The sequence below is a fragment of the Rosa rugosa genome, chromosome 6 (assembly GCF_958449725.1).
Source record: "Rosa rugosa chromosome 6, drRosRugo1.1, whole genome shotgun sequence".
Classification (NCBI taxonomy): Eukaryota; Viridiplantae; Streptophyta; class Magnoliopsida; order Rosales; family Rosaceae; genus Rosa; species Rosa rugosa.
In genome coordinates this window covers 30,324,885-30,350,967 of record NC_084825.1, presented here as the reverse complement: position 1 = coordinate 30,350,967, position 26,083 = coordinate 30,324,885, and the positions used below count along the sequence as shown (strand labels likewise).

At 38.4% G+C, this 26,083-nt stretch overlaps 3 protein-coding genes and 1 long non-coding RNA gene across 4 annotated transcripts; all 4 read right to left on the bottom strand.

Annotated features, from left to right (window-relative positions):
* Positions 1-543: 543 nt before the first annotated feature.
* Positions 544-13,098, bottom strand: LOC133716572 (uncharacterized). The gene is made up of 3 exons (XM_062143266.1): positions 13,015-13,098; positions 900-1,096; positions 544-666 (listed from the first exon to the last, which is right to left on the bottom strand). Exons 1-3 carry the CDS (start codon positions 13,096-13,098, stop codon positions 570-572), a joined length of 378 nt encoding a protein of 125 aa, XP_061999250.1. The 3' UTR covers positions 544-569.
* Positions 13,099-14,111: 1,013 nt separating this feature from the next.
* Positions 14,112-15,890, bottom strand: LOC133716571 (receptor-like protein EIX2). Its single transcript, XM_062143265.1, has one exon. It carries the CDS (start codon positions 15,888-15,890, stop codon positions 14,112-14,114), a length of 1,779 nt encoding a protein of 592 aa, XP_061999249.1.
* Positions 15,891-16,247: 357 nt separating this feature from the next.
* Positions 16,248-19,946, bottom strand: LOC133713676 (uncharacterized). Its single transcript, XR_009848184.1, has 3 exons — positions 18,347-19,946; positions 17,574-17,649; positions 16,248-16,524 (listed from the first exon to the last, which is right to left on the bottom strand). It is a non-coding gene; the product is annotated as an uncharacterized LOC133713676 (long non-coding RNA).
* A 1,008-nt stretch (positions 19,947-20,954) lies between these two features.
* Positions 20,955-25,220, bottom strand: LOC133715925 (carotenoid cleavage dioxygenase 7, chloroplastic-like). Its single transcript, XM_062142626.1, has 7 exons — positions 24,388-25,220; positions 23,715-23,843; positions 23,334-23,465; positions 22,676-22,948; positions 22,477-22,562; positions 21,598-21,912; positions 20,955-21,476 (listed from the first exon to the last, which is right to left on the bottom strand). Exons 1-7 carry the CDS (start codon positions 25,169-25,171, stop codon positions 21,330-21,332), a joined length of 1,866 nt encoding a protein of 621 aa, XP_061998610.1. The 5' UTR covers positions 25,172-25,220; the 3' UTR covers positions 20,955-21,329.
* Positions 25,221-26,083: the final 863 nt, after the last annotated feature.

Sequence of the window (26,083 nt, the reverse complement as noted above, 5' to 3'; positions counted from 1 at the left end):
ATTTACTAATGAAGTTTGCAATACTTGCATGGAAATGTAACCAGTACATGAGAAAATATTTTCCGAACCATACCAACTGAATATCTGATCAAAATTATAACATTGAACTCACCTAATTGTAATGCAAAAACATCAGGAGGCACCATATTTAGTTATTGTTTTCTTTTAGATCAAGTTCTTTGTAACATATTTGTTGCAATTTTTTGAAAGACGATAAAAGTACAATATGCAAGGCTCTTGCTGTAACAAATTTTAATATTTTGTTTAAACCTGCTTTTTCCAATGTGGATAAAAAACATTCATACATGGGCTATACCACATTACATTGACAAACCTAAACTGAAATTACCTTGTATTGGTACCAAGAATGTTTGCAACAAGACCACAGATCCTCAATTAAAAAGGAAATTAACTTTGCTCTAGTAATTGTTTTTCCCAAGCAGACTTATGGTTAATTAATGACACTTATACGCCCTGAGTTGTCACACAACAACCCCAGAAGCCAGCTGGGAGAATAATTACTGAACTATATACTTACCCAATATATCATATAAAAGCATGAGCTAAACTCAACTCCCTGTAGCAGGTCTCCGTTGGACCACCAAATCATCAGCAGAGTAATAATCTGCGAGGAGTCGGTACATGTATGATGGATTATGGCCTCCACTGGAAAGAAAGAGAGATTGTCAGTGATACATTTATCTAGGAAATCAGGATATATAAAACTGAAAAAGTCGAAAATACTGATATGAAATTGCTGGTTTTAGAGTTGAGGCTAGATATAAGCTAGATGTCTAATCATATTCTTTTATGTCCATTTTCATTTTTTTACTTTAATTGAATAGAAATGCAATAGGTGAAACCTATCTTGAATGAATCTAAACCCATACAGTACTTACGTATCAGTGATAAATAGACTAACAAGCTTTGGTGGCACAAAATCAAATGTAGGATTGACAACATGCAGAAGTGGGGAACCAGTGCCACTTCGAAAATCCATGCATGCATCTGAGAATTCTCCAAAATCCAGCAGCTCAGAAGGAGATCTTAACTCATTCAGCAAGACTTCAGGGTTGTGTGGATACAGAGGGCACAACTGTAAGGCAAACAGACAATTTGGATAGAGAAAGTGCCAGGAAAATAAGCTACAAACAGATAGTATTACTCTAGGTCTCTAGCTCAGTTCAATCTGGCTAAGACCAACTCTGTTTCAGAATCCCATGAGACCAGATCCCCATTCTAGCATTTGTAATTAGTCTAATCATGCAAAAAGAAAGCTAATACCAGACTAGCAGCCAGTATAAACTTGAATGATACCTGAGAGTAATGCTATCTATTTACCATCTAACTTAATTATCAAACAGCTAAACGAGACTCAATTCTTAGATGGGATGGATATTTCATCCCCAAATATTTGACTTAAATGATTCCTTCTACTCAACTCTTTCAAAGCTGCTCTTTACTTGCTACCCCATAGGTGGATTTATTAGACCAAGTTGTTTTTGTTAAAATAACTAATGCACATTGGAATTTTCTAGATCTATCTCTAGCTATCTAGATCATATGTCTAGAGCATGTCTTAGTCTAGAATAATCTTTTAGTTAATGATGTGTAGTGTGTTCTAGAATTGTCTATTAGTGAGTGGTTATTAATTAACCACATATGTCAAGTCGGTGCAACTAACCACATAGGGAAGGTCGGTTAATTATGCAAGTCGGTGGACTTGGTCTCTATATATATGTGTATCAATTAAGCCTTGTAATCTTGTATGATGTAATGAATTAACCAACGTCACCACAGCTCCTCTGTTTTATAACCATCTCCTCTGTTTCTAAACTTAAAACATCTCCTCTGTTTCAAACTTCCAAGTTCTTACTTTAACACTCTTGTCCTAACAAATCTTTCACACATTGTCCTAAGATCTAACCTTCTTTACCTTCTAAAAACTATCAGTGGTATCAGAGCAGTTCCGATCAATTCGGGGCGTAACACTTGAGTCCACCATGTCGGCCTCTACATCCAATCAAACATCCCTTCCTCTTCCCATCTTCTCAGGGGAGAATTACGACTTCTGGAGCATCAAAATGAGAACCTATTTTATGTCCCAAGATCTATGGGACATAGTTGACAAAGGGTTCTCAACGCCGGAAAATCCCACCGTGGAGCAATTACGGCAAGAAAAGAAGGAGAAACAAAGAGATGCGAATGCTCTCTAAGCTATTCAACAAGCCGTAGATGATGCAAACTTCTCAAGAATCATGGGAGCTTCTACGGCGAAGGAAGCTTGGGACATGTTGAAGGAGGAGTTTCAAGGGACGGCAAAGGTACGTGCTGTTAAACTACAAACAATGAGGAGAGATCTAGAAAACTTGAAAATGAAAGATTCTGAGATCGTTAAAGATTATTATTCCAGACTCAAGGAAATTGTGAATCAAATAAGAGCCTATGGTGAAAATATTAGTGAGACTAGAGTAGTCGAAAAAATACTTATTAGTCTCACTGAAAAATATGACCCAATAGTTACTGCCATCGAAAATTCTAAAGACATAACAACTCTTTCGGTGACAGAACTAATAGGCTCTTTAGAAGCTTATGAAAAAAGATTGAGTAGTCGAAATGAAACTCCTGTAGAGAGTGCATTCCAGTCTAAACTCAATCTACGATCGCAGAAATATAAAAAAGATGCAAAGTTGAATGAATCTTCTAGAGGAGGAGAAAGACCCAAAATTTGGGAAAATAAAAAAGATATAAGGGAGAAAAGAAATTATCCTCCTTGTGGAATTTGTAAAAAGATTAATCATAGAGAATTAGACTGTTGGTTCCGGGGCAAACCAAAATGCCGAAATTACAATAGATTCGGCCATATAGAGAAAAATTGTCAACTCAAGAAGAAACCCCGAGCCAATTTTTCAGAAGAGAATGTGGAGGACGAGCACCTGTTCTATTCTTGTCAAGCTGCATTTGAGGAGAAGAACAGGAAGTGGTTTGTCGACAGTGGCTGTAGCAATCACATGTGTGGCGATGAATCCATCTTCACCAACCTTGATACATCAAGGAAGTCAAAAGTGAAATTGGGGAATGGTGACTTGGTGACTTGGTGCACACAAAAGGAAAAGGTACGATCTCCATCCAGACTAATTTAGGAACTAAATATATATATATATATATATATATATATATATATATATATATATATATATATATATTTTATCAAATAAGAACTTCATTAATAATGAATTGCTTACAACGAGTTTTAGGCGACATCTCTAACCCAGAGATGGCCACTAGACTTCACACTGGAACTCTATAAAGATTGACTCTAAACTTGCACTACAACTGTATGACAAAGACAATAAGCGCAGGAGCAGTGAATCTTTGACATCGCACCGCTCGTCCAGCCAGTAAGAGCTCTAAAACTAGATAACTCACTTGTGTCGACACTAACTCACCAACCAGAGTCCTCCTGACCAGCTTTTGATCGACCAAGCCAACACTCGTTGTGACCAAAACTCAACCAAAAGGATTGCCGGACATTCAAACCTGGGACTAAAGAAAACCCAACATGTTGTCAACACCATCCATCCACAGCTGCTCCAAATCGTCATCGCCTCCGACCCGAACCCAGACAGGAAATACCCACTAGAAGGCCAAGGATGATTGTCTATGCCATTGCAAGACATTTTGCCACCGCTGCTGACCCAACTCCAGAACAGGAACTACCCTCTAGATGTCGAAAGAGAAGATTGTCTCTGCCACACCCTTAGTAGCGCCTTATTACCAACCAGACACCAACACCCAAATAAACAACAAAACTAAAAACTTTAAAACAAAAACAACACCTAATGGACCTAGAGAATACCCCAGGCCCAATTACCACCAGGCCCAGACCGGACCCACAGTCGGATTAAGACCTAGACCGCCACCGCCGTCAGACCCTGACTGCCGTCAAACAGCATCGCGCCAGCGCCAACGCCAGCACCACCAGAGATTGACCGCCACCTTCATCATACCATCCTCCCTTCAAGCCAGATCAGGTTCGAAACCAGCCATCACCCCTGAACTGGAGTTTCCCGTCCCTGCTACCACCGGACCAGACCGGATTGGAAGACAGATCCCATCCGATCGGAGCCCGCCCAGCATAACCACCAGAGATCAACACAACCTCACTCCGCCAACCACCCACAGACCCTCCAACCCCGAGCAAACCATCCACCCCCTCCACCACGTCCCCGTACGGCTCCGCCGTCCAACACTAACCAGTCGCTTCCAATCCGATCCTCCTACCAAGCCTCCGCCGGTCAAAACCCGCATTGTTTGAACCCCAAAGCCTATCAACCAAAGTCCCAGGGCCACTATTTGCCGAAAACCGGCGATATGAAACCTACCCGTCCGGCAACAACGTCCATAGGACGCGTCGCCGGACAAGTGAGAAGATTTTGAGAGGGACTCCTTTGCGGCTAGGGTTTTGCTGCTTCTTTTTGGAAGTTGTGAATATACCCTAAAGAAACCTAGGAACTAAATATATTGATGATGTTTTATTAGTTCCTACTTAATTTAGAGCATAATTTACTCAGTGTTGGCCAAATGATGGAAAATGGTTATGCTCTATTATTTTCTGGAGACTCCTGCAAAATATTTGATAAAAAAAGAAGATTGAATTTTAAAATAAGGATGGAAAATAGAAATTTTCCTATCCAGTGGCTACATATGGCCATGAAAGCAGAAGTAGAAGATTCATGGCTATGGCATAAACGATTCGGCCACTTTAATCTTCGTGCACTAAAAATTCTCTCTCAAAAAAAGATGATGAGAGACTTGCCAAGCATAAAGGAGATTGAAGGTGTCTGTAAAGGCTGTCAGCTTGGCAAGCAACATCGACAAGCATTTCCTTCAGGAAAAGCTTGGAGAGCAAAAGATTACTTGGAGCTAGTGCATACCGATGTCTGTGGACCCATGAGGACGCCGTCTCTTGATCAAAGTAGGTACTTCATTCTTTTCATAGATGATTGGGCTAAATACAAATTACTACCCTGTGGTTTAAGTCCAAAATCAATTCAGTCCCTGAACTTCTAATTTCATCAAAAACACCCCTGCACTTTCAATTTTGATCTAATATGTCCAATTTGTTAGTTTTCCGAGAATTGAGTTATTTAACTTGTTAATGTGGCTCATATATGGCCTATGTTTTATGATGTGGTGTCGAGGTGGTCTGCATAGTCAATTTAGGAGTGAGTCCTACTATTAAAAATAAATAGTTTTTCAACAAATAATCCAACTATAACTTGAACCCATAACAGAATATTAACGAATTGGATCTATTAGATTAAAATTGAAAGTGCAGGGGTGTTTTTGATGAAATTAGAAGTCCAGGGACTGAATTGATTTTGGACCTAAACCACAGGGTACTAACTAGTATTTAGCCCTAGATGATTATACAAGAATGACATGGGTCTACTTTCTACGTGAGAAGTCTGAAGTATTCAAGATTTTTCAAAAGTTCAAAAATCATGTTGAAAAACAAAGTGGCCGATATATCAAAGTTCTCAGAAGTGATAGAGGTAAAGAATATACCTCTAATCAATTTAAGAAATTCTGTGAAGATGAAGGAGTAGAGCACCAGTTGACAGTGGGCTATACTCCAGAACAAAATGGAGTCGCCGAAAGAAAAAATAGAACTGTGATGGAGATGGCAAGGTCAATGTTATATGAAAAAGGCCTGCCAAAGACTTTTTGGGCAGAGGCAGTATATACAGCAGTATACCTGCTAAATAGATGCCCAACGAAAGCTCTACAAGACAAGACCCCAATTGAAGCTTGGAACAATCGAAAGCCGTCGGCGAAGCATCTCAAAGTCTTTGGGTGCATATGTTATGTCCATATTCCAGCAGTTAAAAGACATAAGCTGGAAGAAAAATCAGAAGTTGGCATATTTGTCGGCTACAGCTCGCAGTCTAAAGGCTATCGAGTATATAATCCAAAAACCAAGAAGCTTATGATCAGCAGAGATGTCAAGTTTGATGAATCTGCTTCTTGGAATTGGGATAAAGAAGAAGTTGAGAAGAAAATTTTTGTCCCAACAAGAAAGAAGCAAATGACTCCTCCAAACCAGTTGAGAGAAGAAGCATATGAAGAAGCAACTTCAGAACCTCCAGGTACGCCCTCTAATACTCTTCCACCAAACCAAAATGATTCTGATCCAGAGTCACCACCTAGAAGAGTAAAGTCATTGAGGGATATATATGAAACATGCAATTTCATGTCTTTAGAACCTGAGAGTTTTGAAGTTGCAGTAAAAGAAGAAAATTGGAAAAAAGCTATGGCAGAAGAAATTAAAACAATTGAAAAAAATAAAACATGGGAGCTTGTAGAGCGCCCATCAAATAAAGAAATAATTGGTGTCAAATGGGTCTATAAGACCAAGTTCAATCCCGATGGCTCAATACAAAAGTATAAAGCAAGACTAGTAGCTAAGGGCTACTCACAACAGCCAGGGATAGATTACAATGAGACCTTTGCACCAGTTGCAAGGTTCGACACCATAAGGGCTCTTGTAGCTCTTGCAGCTCAAAAGAAATGGAAAATTTACCAACTTGATGTTAAGTCAGCATTTCTGAATGGAGAACTTGAAGAAGAAATCTATGTGGAGCAACCACAAGGTTTCATAAAGCAAGGAGGAGAAGATAAAGTGTTTAGATTGAAGAAAGCTCTATATGGGCTTAAGCAAGCACCACGAGCATGGAACAGTCGCATTGACAAATACTTTATCAATGCCGGATTCAGAAGGAGTCAGAGTGAGCCAACACTCTACACCAAAACTCAAGGTAACTCTATCCTCATCGTCTCTTTATATGTGGATGATCTAATTTATACTAGTGATAATGAAGAAATAATTCAAGAATTCAAACGAGACATGATGAGGACATTTGAGATGAGTGATCTTGGCCTAATGCACTATTTTCTTGGTATTGAGATAAACCAAGAAGAAAATGGGATTTTTATATGCCAAAAGAAGTATACACAAAATCTTTTGAAAAAGTTCAAGATGAATGGGTGCAAGGCCGTGGCTACTCCACTCATCACAAATGAGAAACTTCGAAAAGAGGATGGATCTCCGAAAGCAAATGCGTCATGCTATAGAAGTCTCATTGGGAGCTTACTTTATTTGACTACTACTCGACCCGATATTATGTACGCAACAAGCCTTCTATCAAGATTCATGCATAGTCCAAGTCAAATACATTATGGTGCAGCAAAAAGAATCTTAAGATATCTTCAAGGCACCATTAACTATGGTATCTGGTATCGGCCTACATCAAAAACAAGGCCAGTTGGCCATGATTCAGAACTGTTTGGCTACACAGACAGTGACTGGGCCGGATCAAAGGATGACATGAAAAGCACTTCTGGCTATGCATTCACAATCGGGTCTGGTATATTCTCATGGTCTTCAAGAAAACAAGATACAGTGGCTATGTCATCAGCTGAAGCAGAGTACGTAGCAGCGACAAGCTCAGCATGTCAAGCAATATGGTTGAGAAGAATTTTTGAAGACATGGGAGAGCATCAAGCAAATGCTACAAAGATTTTCAGCGACAACAAGTCAGCTATTGCAATGACAAAGAATCCGGTGTTTCACAACAGAACGAAGCACATTGATATCAAGCATCACTTCTTAAGAGAAGCATCAACCAACAAAGAAATTGAGCTGCAGTATTGCAAGACAGAGTTGCAACTAGCAGATATCTTCACAAAGGCGCTCACAAGATCAAGATTTGAAATGCTTCGAGGCATGCTTAGAGTAACACCAATGCGCATTAAGGAGGAGTGTTAAAATAACTAATGCACATTGGAATTTTCTAGATCTATCTCTAGCTATCTAGATCATACTAGAAAATGTGCCCGCGCTTTGCTGTGGAGCAATCGTTGTTTGCAATTTGTTTTAAAGTGACCTAATTTTGAATAATCATGTATATTACATTTGAATACTAATGGATACAAAATGTAGTCACTCAGTATTGACAATTATACAATTCCAGAGATGGCTTTTGGTACTTTTATTCTAAGATTTCAGAGCTAGAATTATGACAAAAAAAATTCAGTCCAAAGCAAGATAGATACCCACATCACAATGCAAGCAAAACAGATACCAAAATATCTATGTTTTCCTAGCCAAAATAAGTATAGAATAAAACGTGGAGCTGCATTGAACTCCACCAGTTGCTCTGCTTTGCTAATGTGCGCACAGCCTCTCTGCTATGACGAAAGAAAAAATACATTAGTAATTAAAGATTTCACATAATTTTATTGAAAATTATGTATAAAAATCATTTCATAATACATTAGTAATAAAACCATTTCATTGAAAATTGCTCATATCGACATATCTGCAATACCTGCTATCCAAGCTAAACTCAAATGTATAACAATCATTCATTCTTTGAATTAGTTTTACTCCAGATATACACTTTACATTGAGAACAGTGCTAAAATGTCTATATATATATATATATATATATATATATATATATTAGCCAATCCATCAGAACAAAAACAAAGGCAAGAAACCCAAAACCCAGAACATTAACAATTGAATCAGATAAGACAATGCATCCACCAAAGAAAGAAACACCCCTTGGAAAAATGTATTAGTACTTGTCATCGAAAAGCAGAAGAAACATACTGTTGCCAAGTCAAAGTATCTTTTTTGGACCTGTAATCTCTGACTGAATTGAATCATAGCTTGATCAAGCAGTTAAAGCAGGAAATTCAGTAAATTATAAAGGCATATGTTTTAATTACCCAAACAACAATAATCTTTACAAACATAGCGTCAAACCGTACATTAGTTCGATACACATAAACATCAGAAACATAACTTCAAACCTTTTCAATCAATTCCGAAATCCCAATCCGAAACACAATCACAACCCCTAAATCAAAAAACCCATATATGCATGAATTCTAAACAAACAACAACGCAAAAACCCGACTACTTCAAAAAAAAAAAAATTAATAATAATAATAAAAAAGGAATAAAGCTAAAAAAAAAAAACTTCCAAACCTGCAATCCTCACTCTGTCGAAATCTACCAAAACCACAGCCTTTGATCAAACCAATGGAGAACTCAGCAAACCAAGGAACTTTATTGTGGTCTGCACAATAAAGCAAATGGAAATATCAGAAAAAGCATTTAAGCTTCAGAAGAAAGTTGCATTCTACATACATAAAGAAGTATAACAGGACCCATCTCTATTGATTTGTGAACTTTGGTTTTAATAACTTTGTAGCTTAGATATCAAGAAATCATAAAACATAAATAAGACAACAACACTGAAGCACAACTTCTCATTATAGAAACCAAGTAAGAACAACTTCCTGCATTTTATATTTGAAACAACCATATGAATTAATTTCTTCAGATAATATGATAATTACTAATTACAATCAATGCTGCAGAAGAAAACAATGGATAAATAAGGAGTAATTTTATTTACACAACTCAGTTTGTTTAATACACATCCTGCTTTTTTGTAAAAATTTAAATTCCTTCTATACCCTTTCTCATCTAAAAAATAAAAAATCCCTGCAAATCGATGGAAGGATATGAATACTGTTCAAAAGAATTCTCCATGATCTTCTCTGCCACTTTACTAATTAACTTAACAAACACATCGACTGTTTTAATCTCTCTCTCTCTCTTCTAATTAATTGGAGTTACTTGTTCAGTATTTCTTCATGATCTTCAATTTAATAAGCTTGCTATCTAAGTTGTGTTATGGTATGTTACTAAAAAGAAAGAAAAAGAGGTTGGAGTGTTGGACATAGAGGTGAAGGGGTGTGGAGAGAGAGAACTCAAAGAAGAGAGAGAGGTTGAGACCTGAGAGATAGAGCTGGGCTCCGCACAGAGAGGGCAGGGTGCATGTGAGAGAGAGGAGAGGAAGAGAGAAGGGTAGAAGTGGAAAAATCGAGGGAAAAAATGGCAAAAAAAAGTTTGAGGATGTGTATTTAGAAATTAGGGATGTGTGAATAAAATTACTCATAAATAAGTACTAAGAAAACAATGGAAAAATAAGTACTAATCTAATATGTTCTTCGGCCATATTCATACATCAGTTGGTAACTTTAAACTGTAAAGTATATAGAACTTGTAATAAACCTCTCACATCATCACAAACTCACAATCTTATCACTTATCAGCAGAAAAAAAATCTTTTACTAATGGAAAAGAATGACAATTTACTAAATCATATCAAAGATGAAAGATAGAAAACAAAAAATTTGGATCTTGGAACTGTTGAAAAGTTAAAACCCAGGCTGCAGAAGGAAACCAAATCGCATACATTAAGAATTGAATCAGATAAGCTTCAGTTAACAGTAGAAAGATCAATAGGAATCAATGGCAACCAAATAGCTTCACCCACGAAAAATGCATTTAAGTAGAAGGTTAAACATTATGTCTGTTCATAATAAAAAGAAAAATAAAAACAGGCATCATGTAATTGAAGCCATCAAATCAATTGAACCCCAATTCTTATTTTGCTTTTGCTGAAAATGAAACCGCTTCTTCTTTCGCTGATTACTCTGATCATGAAAAGAAGAAACAATAAGAAGAGGGTTCTTATCATCAGATTTCTACATAGCCTACAATCAATTCCAAGGTTGGAAACTCAGAACAAAAACAAAGGCAAGAAACCCAAAACCCAGACTCCTATTTAGAATAAACAAACAAACACTATTATCACAGAAACCAGGAACAATGGAGCAAAAAAACCAAATCAAACAAACAAACCAAAAACCCAATTTCACCAAAAAACAAAGCAATGAAAAATTCACAAATCGGAGGCCCCAAGTTTCCATCAAAGACCACAACTTTAAACAAAACCCACAATATTCACATCCAAGTGCAACCAGCCCTGAGAATTAGGCTATAGCGTTTGTGAGGTAGAGCAACTTTAAGTAAAACCCACAATATTCTCTCTCTCTCTCTCTCTCTCTCTCTCTCTCTCAACAATTGATAAAGATGGTCAGAAGATTGTAGAAGAAAGAGCAAAACAATGCGAAGATATCCAGATCCGAGGTAGAGCCCGAAAAAAAAAAAATTGAAGCGAGGGCAAAATGGTCCAACCACTTGAAGCCAAATCACTGTTAAATGAACAGTGTAGGAGCTTTAGTATATAGTAAATGTCTAGAGCATGTCTTAGTCTAGAATAATCTTTTAGTTAATGATGTGTAGTGTGTTCTAGAATTGTCTATTAGTGAGTGATTATTAATTAAGGGGGGTGAAATTTGCACCCCCAAATTTACAAACTGCACCCCCTTCTTATTATTTTAATAATATATCATCTCCCACATTTTTAGACTTCCTCAGATACCCTCAAAAAGTCAAGACTCTTCTTTTTTCTGTTTGGGTCCTCTCTCTCTCTCACATGCCATACATCGAGATTGCAAGAATGAATGTGGAATCAAAAACCCAGAAAGAAAGCATGAGAGCTTCTTCTTCAGGCTCTACCCCTTACCTCTACCCCTACCCTTTAAATCTCATTATGTGCTCTGAGTTATGAAAGAAAGAACAAAGATTGGAGAGAGAAGGACCCAAATCTTGGATTTTGAAGAACCATGATTTGAAAACAAACTGATCTCTGTGTGGGAGGAATTTAAGATTACCCAAAATCTCGCAGAGAGAGGGGAACAAACCCAAGAGCCTAGGCACCGCGGCCGAGTGGGTTTTAATGTCATCCCTATTCGTCTTCATCTTCTTCAAGCTTGTCACCGCGGCCGATGGAGGGGTTACACGAGTTTGGTCTGCAAAAGAGCAATGGAGGATCGGTTGCAGACGACTGAGAAGAAACAGCAACAGATTATGAATTTCCTTGCAAAAGCACTCCAGAACCCATCTTTTATCCAAAACTTTGCTCAGAAGAGAGTTGGTGTTGGTGTTGAAATAGGTCGAAGACGGAGAACTGCTATCCGAGTGGTGGAGAATTTGCAAGAACTTGAACGAACCAGAACCAGAGCAAAACCAAGTGAATGATCTCCAATCTCATCACCCTAATCAAACACTGCAAAACCCCCAAACAACTCCTCCAATTCCATGCTCATACCATCACCAATAGCACTCTCACTATACCCCATCACAAAATCCTACCCAACCTCCTCCACAGCTTTGTCTCCCTAATCAAACCCTCTTCCTCTGCACATTCTACCACCACCTCACTCAGCTATGCCGTCTCTCTCTTCAACCTCATCCCAAACCCATCTACTTTCTGCTTCAACAACATTGAGTCGAAAATTTGAGCTGTTTGGTGAGATGATTGAGTCGAAAATTAGGCCTGAAGATATCTGCTTGGTCTCTGCTCTCTCTGCTTGTGCTCAGCTGGGTGGGAGATATGCAATTCTTCAAATCCCGGCGGAATGCTCCGGCCGACGAAGATTGAGGTGGACTCGATCTATGGGGTGTGTGCGTGTGTGTGTGTGTGTGAGAGAGAGAGAGAGAGTGGACCGAAACAGAAAAAAGAGAAGTCTGACTTTTTGAGGGTATCTTAGGAAGTCTAAAAATGTGGGAGAAGATATATTATTAAAATAATAAGAAGGGGTGCAGTTTGTAAATTTGGGGGTGCAAATTTCACCCCCCATTAATTAACCACATATGTCAAGTCGGTGCAACTAACCACATAGGGAAGGTCGGTTAATTATGCAAGTCGGTGGACTTGGTCTCTATATATATGTGTATCAATTAAGCCTTGTAATCTTGTATGATGTAATGAATTAACCAACGTCACCACAGCTCCTCTGTTTTATAACCATCTCCTCTGTTTCTAAACTTAAAACATCTCCTCTGTTTCAAACTTCCAAGTTCTTACTTTAACACTCTTGTCCTAACAAATCTTTCACACATTGTCCTAAGATCTAACCTTCTTTACCTTCTAAAAACTATCAGTTTTTAACCCCAAAAATGAAAACAAAACGAAGAATTTTTCAAATGATGAAAATACAACAAGTTTTGTGTTATGTAACCTTGTGACTGCCAGCAAGTACAACAAAAGGAACAGCATGCCTTTGGGCTGTTGGTAGTCTGCTATTTCCATATCTTAAGCACATCTTTTTGGGTTTACGGTTTAGGGTTTAAGATATGGAAACAAGTAAAGATGTGGTAGAATCCGAAGTCTGCGCCGATGAGGATGAGCCAAACAGGGATTGGTGTGCAGTTGAGCTGAACATAGGCTGCAATAGAGTGGAGCCTAAACCGGCGGTGGAGGGATTGAATCAGAATGAAGGTGTAGAAACTGCGGAGGTGGTGGTTGTTGAGGCGGTGGAGGATCCGACTCCGAATGAGGGAAACGGGTTCGGGTTAGGGGCGGGGCTAGGGTTTGGGGTACCAATATGAAATGAGGCCTAAGGCGAATTTCAAAGAGACTTTCTTAATATAATTTGAGAGTATGAAGTATGAACAGATCTCATAGAATGATTTTATTAACATTTGTTTAATTAAATAGAATAAAGATTAAATATCACCCATTTGAGAGACTGAGAATAGAGAGAGGCAAAAAGTAAAGTGGCATGGATGAAAAATTTGTTGCATAGGTTTGCAAAACTTCGGAAGATGAGAAGACTATCCATATTGTCAAGTTCCTTTTCTTCAGTTTTCTTCTCTAGTCTTTATTTTTATTGGGTTTAATTATATAATATTTACATGCTAAACTAGAAAAATACAAGGCCTCCGGGAGCCCGAGGCCTAAGGCGACCAACTTGACTGCACTGGCCAAGGGACGGCCTTGGTGTCTTGCATAGTTCTGTTGCTTTTCCTGTGCTTATGAAAACATATCATCTTAATCAAATTTTTATTTTTCATGACATTCTTCGATGTAAGAATACATTAACACACAAACATACACTAATACATGCATAACCGACAGTGATCTACACAATTGATCGAAGAGAAAAACCAATACTACAAATGAAAAACACATACAAACCCACACAAGAAAAAAGGAGCTCCCATGCTCCCTGAAATTTAGCACCAGGTATCTGTTGATGCAGCATTCTTAATTTGCTTGATGATTGCCATGATCACGTAACCACCATCTTTCGAGACAATTCAAGAGCAAGTAGGTTTATTTGAAGAGAAGAGGGCAAATAACTCCATAAAACCCAACGACAAACCCAAGTGCCATACTGATATAAAATCCTTGCGTTATGAGCTCATCCTTCCCTTCTTCTTCTTCTTCTTCTCGGTCGCCTGTTTTCTCTGCATGATCAGAACACAACCTTGGAAGAGGAGGTCCACAAAGAAGACGATTTCCAGCAAAAGCATTTGGCTCAAAGCTTTGGATCTGAGTACCTATTGGAATCATTCCAGACAGGTTGTTGTCTGACAAGTCGAACACACTGAGACGAGATATCCGAGAAAGGCTTGAAGGAATTCTACCATACAAGTGGTTTCTTGACAAATCAAGGGAGTCTAATGACTGCAAGCTTCCAATCTCCCGTGGTATTGTACCTATTAATTGGTTTCTCGACAGATTTAAAGAAACCAACCCAACAAGAAACCTGATTTCACTAGGAATCTCCCCAGTTAATCTATTGCATGAGAGGTCAATACTCTTCACTAGCCCTAGAATAGATTTGTATTTCGACATTGTTCCTTTCCATATCAGGGATGCTTCATCGGCGTACTCGCCAAAATAAATCCCCTTCTCTTGGATAGGAATTGAGTATTCTTGACTGATCCTGGGTGCAATAGTAGCTGAAAATTCATTTTGAGCCAAACTTGTAAAGTTGTGGAGGCATTTGGGTATAAATCCTGAGATGTTGTTGATCGAGAAATCCAAAATTTGAATTTTCTTCAGATGACATAATTGTGAGGGCATGCTTCCATTGAATTGATTGGACCGCAGGATAAGGATAGTCAAATTTGTAAGTCCAACCCCTAACCATTCAGGCACCAAACCTGATAAATTATTTTCACCAATATCAAAGACTCTTAAGTTTCTGCAATTTCCCAAGGATGAAGGCAGTTCCCCTACAATTCCATTGATGTTTAGTTTCAATGTCATCACAGAAAACAAAGACCCTATTGTGGTGGGAATTTTTCCGGAAAAAGCATTGCTACTTAAATCAAGAAAGATTAGATTTTTGAAAGGTGTCCAGCAATCTGGAAGGTCTCCAACTAGATGGTTGCTTGAGAGATCAAGAATGGTTAAATTACTGTCATTACCTTTGCTTGCACACAAGAAAGAAATTGATCCTGAAAGTTTATTATTGGAGAGATCCAAAGAAGATACTTTTGATAGAACCGAAGGGATTGGACCTTCAAATTGATTTGAACTCATATTGATCAGAGGATTATGTGTAAATCCTTCTAATACCGAATTCGGAAACAATGTTCCTCCAATTTGGTTGTGAGAGAGATCCATATACCCTAAATCAAGTGGAATTTGACCCCAAAACCAACTTGGAAGAATACCAGAAATTCCAGCATTAGAGATGTCAAGATCAAAATAACTCTTTTGAGTTCGAAGCCATTCTGGAAAACGCGGTCCAATCTTGCAAGATGCTAAACTTATCACACTCAATTGAAAAGGTGGAACCCATCCAGTATCAAGGTTGAATACAAATGAGTTGTAGGACAAATTCAACCATCTTAATTCGGAGAGTTTTGAGAAATGGATTTCTGAAATCTCTCCGGTGAAAGAGTTCTCGCCTAAAAGGATATCCTCTAGGTTGGACATTTGTCCAATACTTTCAGGTAGTCTTCCGGTTAAACGGTTCCCCTGGAGGTATAATTTTTTCAATGATGAAAACTTTGAGAGATTAGGAACTGAGCCCTCAAGGTGATTGCCTGAGAGATCCAAACTCTCTAATGAGTTTTCAGGACACGATGCAAAAAACATGTGAAGCAAGTCCGAAAGTTGTCCGCTCAAATTGTTTGTCGAAATATTCAACTCGTGCAAACTACACAGGGTCACATTCACAGAGAAACCAGCTGGATATGCATTTTTAATTCTGAAAACATCAGTAACTGAACCACTCAAAAGGTTGTTAGAGAGAGAAAGACTAACAAGGCTGTTGTTGTGGTTGAATAGCCATTGGAGTACTGCTGAATTGAGTTGGTTGGAAGAGAGACGAACACTCTCAATATATCGAGAAGAATTTGTGCGAGTAAGAGTAGTACTAGAAACAACTGGAGGAGGAAGAGAACAGTCGGCTAATTCTAAGACTGTTAGTTCAGGGAGCCTATTTGTCACGCCCCGAATTTTGAATAACAAATTCAAATCCGAAACATGAATTAATACAACTCACATAAATACAACCTGAATTTTTTTCTCAAAACAACCACACCTCACATCGCTCGATATTACATAAACCAAATCTCAAATTTGTTTATTACAGCACACTCTCACCAAATTATAAATGTAGCTCAATGAGCATAACACACCTCACAAAAGAAAGTCAGATTCACACAAATGCAGCTACTCTACGCAGCTCGATCACCTTTCTGATTTTCCTGACCTGTAGGATTACCCGCTACACCGTTTGAATAGTGTACCGGGATTGCAACAATACAAACCCGGTAAGCTTTTTGCAAAGCTCGTATGAGTAAATGAAAGGATTGCACGATTTAAAGTAACCAAATCAACTCAAGCATAAATTCAACTCAAGTATTTTCTTTGCATAATAATTGAAGTGTACAACGTCACTTCAAGCATCAATCAACTCACATCTCACAATGACTACTCAAAAACAAACAACTTCTTACTCAATATATACTCACAGGCTTATGATTTATTTATATAAATCATCCCATGCAGTATATTATACTTACAGGCTTATGATTAATTATATTAATCACCCCATTCAGTATATCATACTTACAGGCTTATGATTAATTATATTAATCACCCCATTCAGTATGTCATACCCAAGGGCATATGATAACTCGTTTATCCCCCAAGCAGTATGATGTACTCAAGGGCATACGATAACTCAAGGTTATCCCCCTAGCAGTATAGTGTACTCAAGGGCATACGATAACTCAAGGTTATCCCCCAAGCAGTACAAAGGCAGACAGACTAAAGCTCTAACTGAATCGTAGAGTGTCACCTTGGCCAAGGTTCACCCTTACAAAAATATCTGCCTCAAATCACTCGACTCCTCATTTAACTCATCTCAACGACTCAACTATAGCACTTTACTCAATTACTCTTTATCACACTCAACTCAACCTATAAGATAAATTATATCTTCTAGAGAGTAATGCTCGAATTGTAAATCAATCGCATCAATTCCACACTTCACCAAATACCACACATCCAATATATATTCCACGTAAATATATATATACGTAGTCACCCACACAAGAATGACCACTAATACCAACTATAGTTCACATGCATTAAAATCAGGAAATTCATTTTTATAGTTTAAATACATTTTACTTACCTATGGACCGTAGTTGAGCAAGTCCATATAATTTAAAACAAATATTTATTTTTATAAAACAATTTCCACAATTTCCCAATTAAATAAAATCACCGAATTTCGGTTCGTGAATGAACCATGTGCGATTTACTCACCTCGATATTCCCGCTGCGTTTTCAATTCAACACAATACACACCGAAACCGCTCACCCAAGGAAGACCGTCAATCACCTAATCAAACATGACCTTAACTTAGCCAACAACTCAAAAACATACTCAAACGACAATCCAACGGTCGGATCGAAATTAAATGATGATCCAACGGTCGGATCCTCACAGATCGCCTTAGGATCATCCTCCAAAAATCATCACGAAGATCCAACGGTCGGATCTTCCTGAATCGTCCTTACTAACATCTTCACAAATTTATACGAAAATCCGACGGACGGATTCTCACGAATCGCCTCCCTAATCACTATTTAGCAATTATACGAAGATCCAACGGTCGGATCTTCGCCCATGACCACACAAAGCCACTGGGACAGTCATAAGATCAACATATTATAATTTGAAGTAAAACCGATGGTCAGATCTTCGCAGATCGTAAAACGAAGATAAAACGTAAAAACGTTAAATAGTAACGTCAAAACGTAAATCCATTATTTATCCACATTTTCTAAAATAACCTTGTAATATATCAAAACGCTCGTATGGATGCGTAGATCATCGTCCAGATAATATAAACTCAAAATAAGGTCCGACCCGCCGCCACAAGCGGAGGTCAGACGGTGGTCAACGCGGCGGTCAACGAAGGTCAACCACCTCTGATGCAAAAGTTGTCAACTACAAACTTCTTCATTTTAACATGCTGATCATTTTTCATAACTATCTCAAGATCAGAAAATAACAGGAAGGGGTCGAAAAGTACCAAAATAGTCACGGTGGCCGGAAAATTTCCAGAATCCGGCGATAATTTGCAGAATCCGGCGAAGCTCCGATCATCGTAAAAATGTCCTCCTTTGGCTTCGATTCCTTCAGGAGACTTGTTCATAACTTAAAGAAGAACTCACTGGTTCAAGAATTACTCAAAAAAAAGCTCTATAGCTCGAGATAACTCGATCAAAAGTCTCGGTGGCCGGAAAATTTCCAGAATCCGGCGAGCTTGAATTTCGACGTAAAAACTTCAACTTCAGGCCTCGATCCCTTCTAGAGAGTTGTTAACAATCTCAAGGCGAACTCACCAGGCCAAGAGTCACAGGAAAAGGTGGTCTGTAACTCGAGATATCCGGGTTGATAGCTCGGTTTCGATTTTTTTTGATCGGGTTTGGCTTCCAACCGCCACCACACGTAGTGCCGCCGTGAAAGGACACTTCTGGGCGCTTCTGGAGATTGAGGTGAGCTCGTGGATGAAGTTTGACGATGAGTGGTGACCGGTAGCCTGAGATATCAAGCTTGGAACAAAAGGAAGTTAAACTGGCCTCGTGCTCCACCGCCGTGTACGGCTCACGAGACGACGAAAAGTTACCACTGACGGCTGCGCAAGGAAGAGGCGAAGGTAATGGAGGTGGTCTGACGTCTTGAGGTGGCCTGAGGTGGGAGAGAGAGATCGAAGAATTTGTGCTCTGTTTTTTGGTGGGTTCGGCAGTGAGAGAGAGAGTGAGATTTTCTTCTGCTTCCTTTGTTGAATGATTCTCAATTATGCCTAAACACAAAAGCGATTAAAGCACTGGTCTGAATTGATCCACTAATGCTTAATCACGGAACACCCTACCTTTGATTAAAGGTGTTTGCCACCAAATTGATTTGAATAAAAAAAACAGGTTATTACACTATTAACTGCTTCCAGCCAATCGAAAGCAGTACTGAGATTGCTGCCGGACAGCTTCAAGTCTCTTAAAGAAGTAAGATGAGAGAGCCAGTTGAAGTTTTCTATTCTAGTTAAGTAAGTGTAGCCAAGATCGAGATATTCCAAGTTTGTAAGATTTCCAATTTGATACGGAAATGAACCACTAACAAAATTAGAAGAGAGATCGAGGTACCTTAATTTCCTCAACGAACCAATGAAATCTCGAATGCTGTCAAGATTCAACTTATTGTAGCTGAGGTCCAAGTATTCCAAAAACTCTAACTCGATCAGTTTAGACTTTAGAACTAATGGTACCTTTCAAGGGTCGCATCAGAGGCTCAGGTTGAAGATGAAGTTCATTGACATTGCCAGTCTGGTTGCTGCACCGGACTCCTGCCCATTTACAACAATCTTCACTCGATCCCCATGAAGAGAGTCGATTGTAGTTGTCCACAGTGTCTTTTTTGAATGCAAGAAGTGCTTGCCTTTCCCTCTCAATGCATCCATATCCAATAGAAGGATTCAAGTGTAGTATTAAAAGCAGTACTACGATGCATAGAAGAGTGCTTGATCTGAAGCAACTGCTTCTGTTAACCATGTTAAACTAAAATCAAGATTGATAAAGATTCATGCAAGACCAAGAAGCACGTACAATTTAGTACAAGCTAATTAGCCAACAGAACTATTTATATGCATATATGTAGCACTAGCTACTATATGAAAACTATATATATAGGCTTTCATACAAAATAGAGTAATTGACTGAGGACTTAATTTGGGGGTGGTTTTCAACGGGTGTTTGACATTTGCTTTATGGAACGTAACAAAATAGACGCACCCAGGTTTGACTGACCTCACATTTGTTCCCATTTTCTTTTTCGATCTTGGGAAGAATACTATCCACTATTTAGTTGAACATGCCAGTCTAAAATCGACAAAATATCATATATATGATGTTGAATTCTACCCACGCTGCACTATATAACAAAATGGTAGAAACCTGCACGAAATTGCACAGCAGCAGACAACTAATGAAATTCTAGGGAGAAGACTGTCGACAAAATATCATATATAAGAAATGGAATTTTCACATGCAGTGGTCTTGAAATAAACGTGCATGTTGACATGAAAAGACTTTAGTCTAATTTTCACATTCTATTTCGTCCAAAGAAAAAAAAATTCGCATTCTATAGTCTTGAAATAAATGTGCATGCTGACCTGAGAAGGCTTTAGTTGGAAAGTTATTATTTTTGAATGTGTACGTTTTGTTATCGAAATCAATGACATGCTTTAAAAGTCAGAAAGTGATAAACTTTTTTTATTTTTGTTACCATTTTGTCAATATGTGTTTTTATTCATGCGTCTAAGATTATCATTTGGATCTTCAATTTTTCTTTTAATTGTCAGTTCATATGAAATGATCAAAAATGTTTTAGTCCATTTTACAAATCCATGACTGAAAGTTTTTTGGATATCTGTGGCCCAAAATATTGTTTAGCCCTTTCTAATTCTTTATTCCTTATTTGCTAAGGAATCTGAGGCTGACTAAGAATGCCTGATGATAAAGAGTCAATATGTGTGGCGCAAAATATTGTTTCGCCCAAAGCAACATGCTTTGCTGGAAGATTTCCTCGTTGATCACATTAAGACCATCTTCCCTCTGAAAAAATTCAAACTCGATATATTAATATGTTTTGAGAACGATTAATAGCCTATAAATTAACTCAATCATCAGCTATAGGTACATTATCGACCTAAAGAATTGAGTACAAGGTGATATTAATTAGTTCGAGTAATCTATCTCTTCAGTACTTGCTTGGCAGTTCGGTGATCGAATTCATTTTTGGTCGTTTCTCATTTCACTGACCACTGTAGATTGAAGTTGTTTCTCTATTTGCAAGAATCTAACCACGCAGCCACAGCCCACATAGTACCAAAAGAAATTTGGGTGAATATACACTGGATTTAGACCAAGTCCTTTGCACTAGTCCAACGATGTCATGTCATCATTGGGGTGAGACTATGTGCGTCCAGTCTTCCAAAATTGCCAAAAGGCAAAAGAAAACTACTCGTCACTAGCCCAAAAACCATGAAAACCAAGAGGAAAATTTAGTTGCTTGGGGACTTCAAGTCTTGCCAGAAGTGCATCAGCTGCTCCAATCTTCTTCGAATCCAAGATAACCAGATAGCACCTTTGAACTGTAACTGCATACTGCAATTAATGCAAGCATATCATATCTATGTAAGTCGACCTTATTATTAAAGTTGAAGTAGGTGCTACAGAATATGAAAAAATTGAGAGATTTTGATAATTTGCCACTTGAATCAATTACCTCGACTACAAGAATGTAACCTTCATCTTCTTCAGAACCTTTGGCGATGAAAGTGGGTTCGCCGATAAATCTTCTACTACCAACAGACCATTTGTGCACAGATTTAGTTGAAGCATTGAGCTTCACCACCATGTCAAATGGAAAGCTTGGCAATGCACTGCGAGAACCCGAAGAAGCTGCTGCATATATGTATTTGTTTTTGCTGCCTGAAAATGCTGGATTGATCACTGGAAAATCTGATGAATTATTCCACTCGTTCAAAGGCTCCGCATCACATCTTTGACAGTTCCCATTGGCATCCAAGTTGATGGAAACCTGGATTTTTTGAATGAAAAATGACATAAACCTGTAATTAGTACTCAACCTAAATGTGCAGTTCTTTTAAATCGCGTTATATATAAGAATTACTCCTAAATATGAACAACATAAAATAAATAATAAAATAAATAAAATGCATAGATCAAGTTCATATCCGAGCTTGTAGCCAAACAAGTAATCAAACAGAGCGGGTTATCCCACGTGTAATCAAACAGGCCAATTAAGTGATCATTTTTATTTTGAAAGCTAAACCATGTAGCAAGATAATCGTGATAAGCACATCCAAACCCCTAAAGGTTGTCTGTCATGTTGAGAGTATGAATCTCACATGGGAAAATGGGGACTTAGCATATAAGTTTATAAGGTTATGGGTCACTTCATCAATTGTCAATTGGTTTTAGATGTGAAACTCAGATTACTTCATTAACAGAGCGGGTTATCCCACGTGTAAATCATTGCAGCCACACGGATTTCAAGTCACCCAATACAAGTTATCCACGTGATACACTTGAAAATTTGCCACATATGCGGGGGTGTGATCTCAACAAATCAGAAAAAAACCTGAACAAGGTGAGGCAATGTCTTGCTTTGGCTTCCATTTATGTTCATAACCGAAGGGTCTAGTTTACTACTTTGCCAATCATATCCTGTCCACGCAGAAGCAAAACATTAGATTAGCATCTTAATTTGGAATTCCAGAAAGCAATATAACTAGTGTGATTAAATTTGATTGCATATATGAGATCAAGTTAATAATTACCAAATAACTTTTGGAAATTGAACCACTCGTAAGAGCAAGCAGAACCGTGTATTTGGATCTCCGAATTCCCATTCTCATCCAAATTCTCATAGGCATTGCATACATGTAGCAGCCAAAATTGTGAAGGAGCTTCAATAGGCACTCTCCAATCTCGATTATAATTCACTTCATTGGGAAAGCGAGGAAGCAAGTATATGGGAGAAGTGTCCTTGCTAGGGTTTACTGATAATGCTGTTATCATCGGAGTAGTTCCACAGACTGCAGTCATTGCACCTATATTTGAACATACATAAAATTAGTGTTAAAAAATTAACCTGATCAATTCTTAGAGCATTATGATTAAGCTTTCATAAATATCTATTTCAAAGAGAGTTTATGTAACAAAGAAAACTCTAATTGATCGACAATTTAATAATATAGTATATCAAACTTATCACATTTTTTTTTGACAACATCATAATTCCATAAGCTTCAAAAATAGTCATACCGTATCTAGATGCCTTGATTAGTTCATTATTAAATTACAGATCACGTTAATTTTTCTTAATCCAAATAGGACGAATCCACGTTTAACTTATGTGATTAATGAATATCATAGTAATGAGTCTGAGTACTACTAAAATAAAAGGATCAGTGTCTGTATTCTGAAGTAAATTACCGACAACATCAAGCTTGATGCGATTAGCAAATAAGATATAATGAGTGTCAGTGAAAGCCCAGTCATGGATCATCAAGTGATCTGGGATGGTAAACTCTTGCTTTGCCACCTCCTTAAAAGTTGAGTCAAATTCTGCAACCAAAAGAAAAAAGAATGTTATCACTCCTTTTCTTTTTCAAAATCAGCAAGTTTAATTAAACAGACTCATTCTTATGAAAATGCAGAATTTATCCCTTTTTTTTTAGAATGATGCAGAATTTATCCTATTATGTTCAAATTCCGGAACTATGTGTTGAACCAAAAACTTAACTATAAAATTTAGTTCAAAAGTAGATTGGAAAATTGAAAATCATATAGAGTAAAAGTTCTCTCAAGTGTTACCATAAAATGTAAAATGACTGCGTGGCAGAAGCATATCTTCTGCATTGCACGACATCATAAGAAGTCTATTTCTGCAAGTGTCCAGCTTGTAATGAGACAATAGTCGCTTAGGTGGCATTTTAAACACTCCTGCATAGAACAATTGAATTAAAGTAAATTCAAATTGTACACCTACATGTAATGTGTGCCCAAATATATTAAGCTAGGTATTATACAACAATCATACAACACACCATTTATGACTTTAGTGCTGTTGGTGGTGTGGTGGTCCGACTATGGGCCGTTCTTTGTTCTTGTTTCTTTTATGTTGGGCTTTTGGGCCTGTGTATCCATGCTGGGAGGCCTGTTGGCCTCCTATGTACTCGTACTGTATACTAAATGAAAGTTCTGTTGACGAAAAAAAAAAAAAATTCCTAACACTACATTTTTCAGTATATAGCAACAATTTTAGCTAAAACGAGGGTTTATCAATTTATAAAATGTTTTCTAATAAGGGTACATAATTACATAACTTGTACAGCAACCAATATTCTGCAACAGATTACATGTCCCTTTCTATTAAATAAGAATCATATGAAGTTTTTATTTTCTTTATATTCTTTTTACAAGGCAATTCACTTTGTTTTCTCCACCATTTGTCTTGACGTTTATAACATTATGCAAAATTACGTACCGTACAAAATCGGCTTCAGCAACCTCGCAGCAACATCCCATACACCACTGCCACCACCACCACCACTCTCCACCACCGGATCACAACCCTCCATCAGCTTGACCTTCCCGACAGTAGCCAACGTCTCCGGTTCAATCTCATACGGGTCCCCACCTTCCCACAAGCACAACAGCCTCCCGCCCCAGCTCAACACACTAGTATTCGCCACATTCTTCATCACCTTAGTGTTCCCAACTTTCTGTCCTCCCTTCAACACCGAAAACGGCCCCCTGTGCGTGAACCGCCACGCGCCGGTCACCGGATCGTGCTCTTCCACCTGCGCCTCAGTCTTCACGTACTTGGCCATGAACTTGACCTTCACCTCGTCCCCATTAATCTTATCGAAGCTAAAAGCCCTGAGGTAGCCGTGACCATCCAAGGGGTGCACAGTGGAGCCATGGTCGTCGCTGAAGAGCCCCGGTCCCGTCAAGTAGTACGTTCCGGAAGGAAACTCCGGCGGGACCGCGCCTTCAACCACTCGGAGTGTCACCGGTTCGGTTGTTTCGGAGCGTTGCGAGACGAAGAGGAACTGGTAGTCCCAGAATGCGGCAACGGAGTCATCGACCACGTCTATGGTTGAAACGGTGGTGGTCGGAGTAGTACTTCCGTTGGGTGTGGAAATGGAGATGGCACGTGGCGGTTTAAGCAGCGGCGTCGACTGAGGAGGGCGGTGCACCGCCGGTAGATTTATCAGTGAGGGGAATATTGGTTTTGGAACTACGATTTGGAAGGGGTTGGTTTGCATTTTGGGGGTTTTGTAGTTTTAGGAGGTGGCAATGGTGATAGACTGATGGCATCATGCTTCGGAATTATATAGAGGCTTGTTGCCTTGTTGGTAGGCGTGGCATTTGCCATTAGACGTTTGATCTAATTACAGATTTGCCATTGGTTCTGTAGCATTGCTGGTAATTTTGTGCCGTATGAATGTGCATGGTGGGTCATATTTTCGTGTAATGGAGGACATGGAGATGGGAATTTGGAGATCAAATGGCAGACATAATGCCTTGGTTTACTCTTCTTTTTCCTATTTTACTCTGTTATGGGGCTTATGGCAAGAGTTGCATTTAAATAGAGAACAAATCATCCTTCAGTCCAGAGATATTTACATTTCATTATTATTGTCTCTTGATCTTTTTGCTTTTAATTGGCGAACTTAAAATTTTTTAACTATGAAATGAGATAGATGATAGTTTACTTTATTTAGTCAAATTTTTTATGCGTTAATTCATCTCTTTAGCAAACGTCATAGACTCATAGCTAACAAATCAATGGAGCTGTTAATCACTTTCCTAACTAGAATTAAATGAAATAGATTAACCGATGTTCGATAGTTCAATGAAAGAAGGTCTGATAATTGGAATAGAAAAATATTCTTCATCTTTAATAGAGTGACCAATTTGTAGCCACTATTAATATGCTCCCGTGTATAATTTTTTTTTGGATATAAAAATGGTGATTGAGTGAGCTGTCGCTTCGAGGCTAGGAGCAACTTGGGTATGGTCTCTCCCTAGTCAAGAGATTTTTTCACAAGTTGGGGTTCGAACCAGGGACCTCCTATTACCAGGAGAAGCCCAGCAACATCCGCCCCACTTGCAGCCTAGCATGCTTCCACTAGATCAACCTCATTGGGTAGTGTATAATTATTTTACGCGCGGCA

Coding starts and splice junctions, on each gene's coding strand:
- LOC133715925 (XM_062142626.1), bottom strand. CDS start 25,171: ATGCAAACCAACCCCTTCCAAATCGTAGTTCCAAAACCAATATTCCCC. Junction 23,466..23,714: donor CAGTCATTTTACATTTTATG/GTAACACTTGAG, acceptor TTTTGGTTGCAG/AATTTGACTCAACTTTTAAG. Junction 22,563..22,675: donor CAATTTCCAAAAGTTATTTG/GTAATTATTAAC, acceptor CTGCGTGGACAG/GATATGATTGGCAAAGTAGT.
- LOC133716572 (XM_062143266.1), bottom strand. CDS start 13,098: ATGTGCTTAAGATATGGAAATAGCAGACTACCAACAGCCCAAAGGCAT. Junction 1,097..13,014: donor TACTTGCTGGCAGTCACAAG/GTTACATAACAC, acceptor TTTGCCTTACAG/TTGTGCCCTCTGTATCCACA. Junction 667..899: donor AGTCTATTTATCACTGATAC/GTAAGTACTGTA, acceptor CTTTCTTTCCAG/TGGAGGCCATAATCCATCAT.
- LOC133716571 (XM_062143265.1), bottom strand. CDS start 15,890: ATGTTTTTTGCATCGTGTCCTGAAAACTCATTAGAGAGTTTGGATCTC.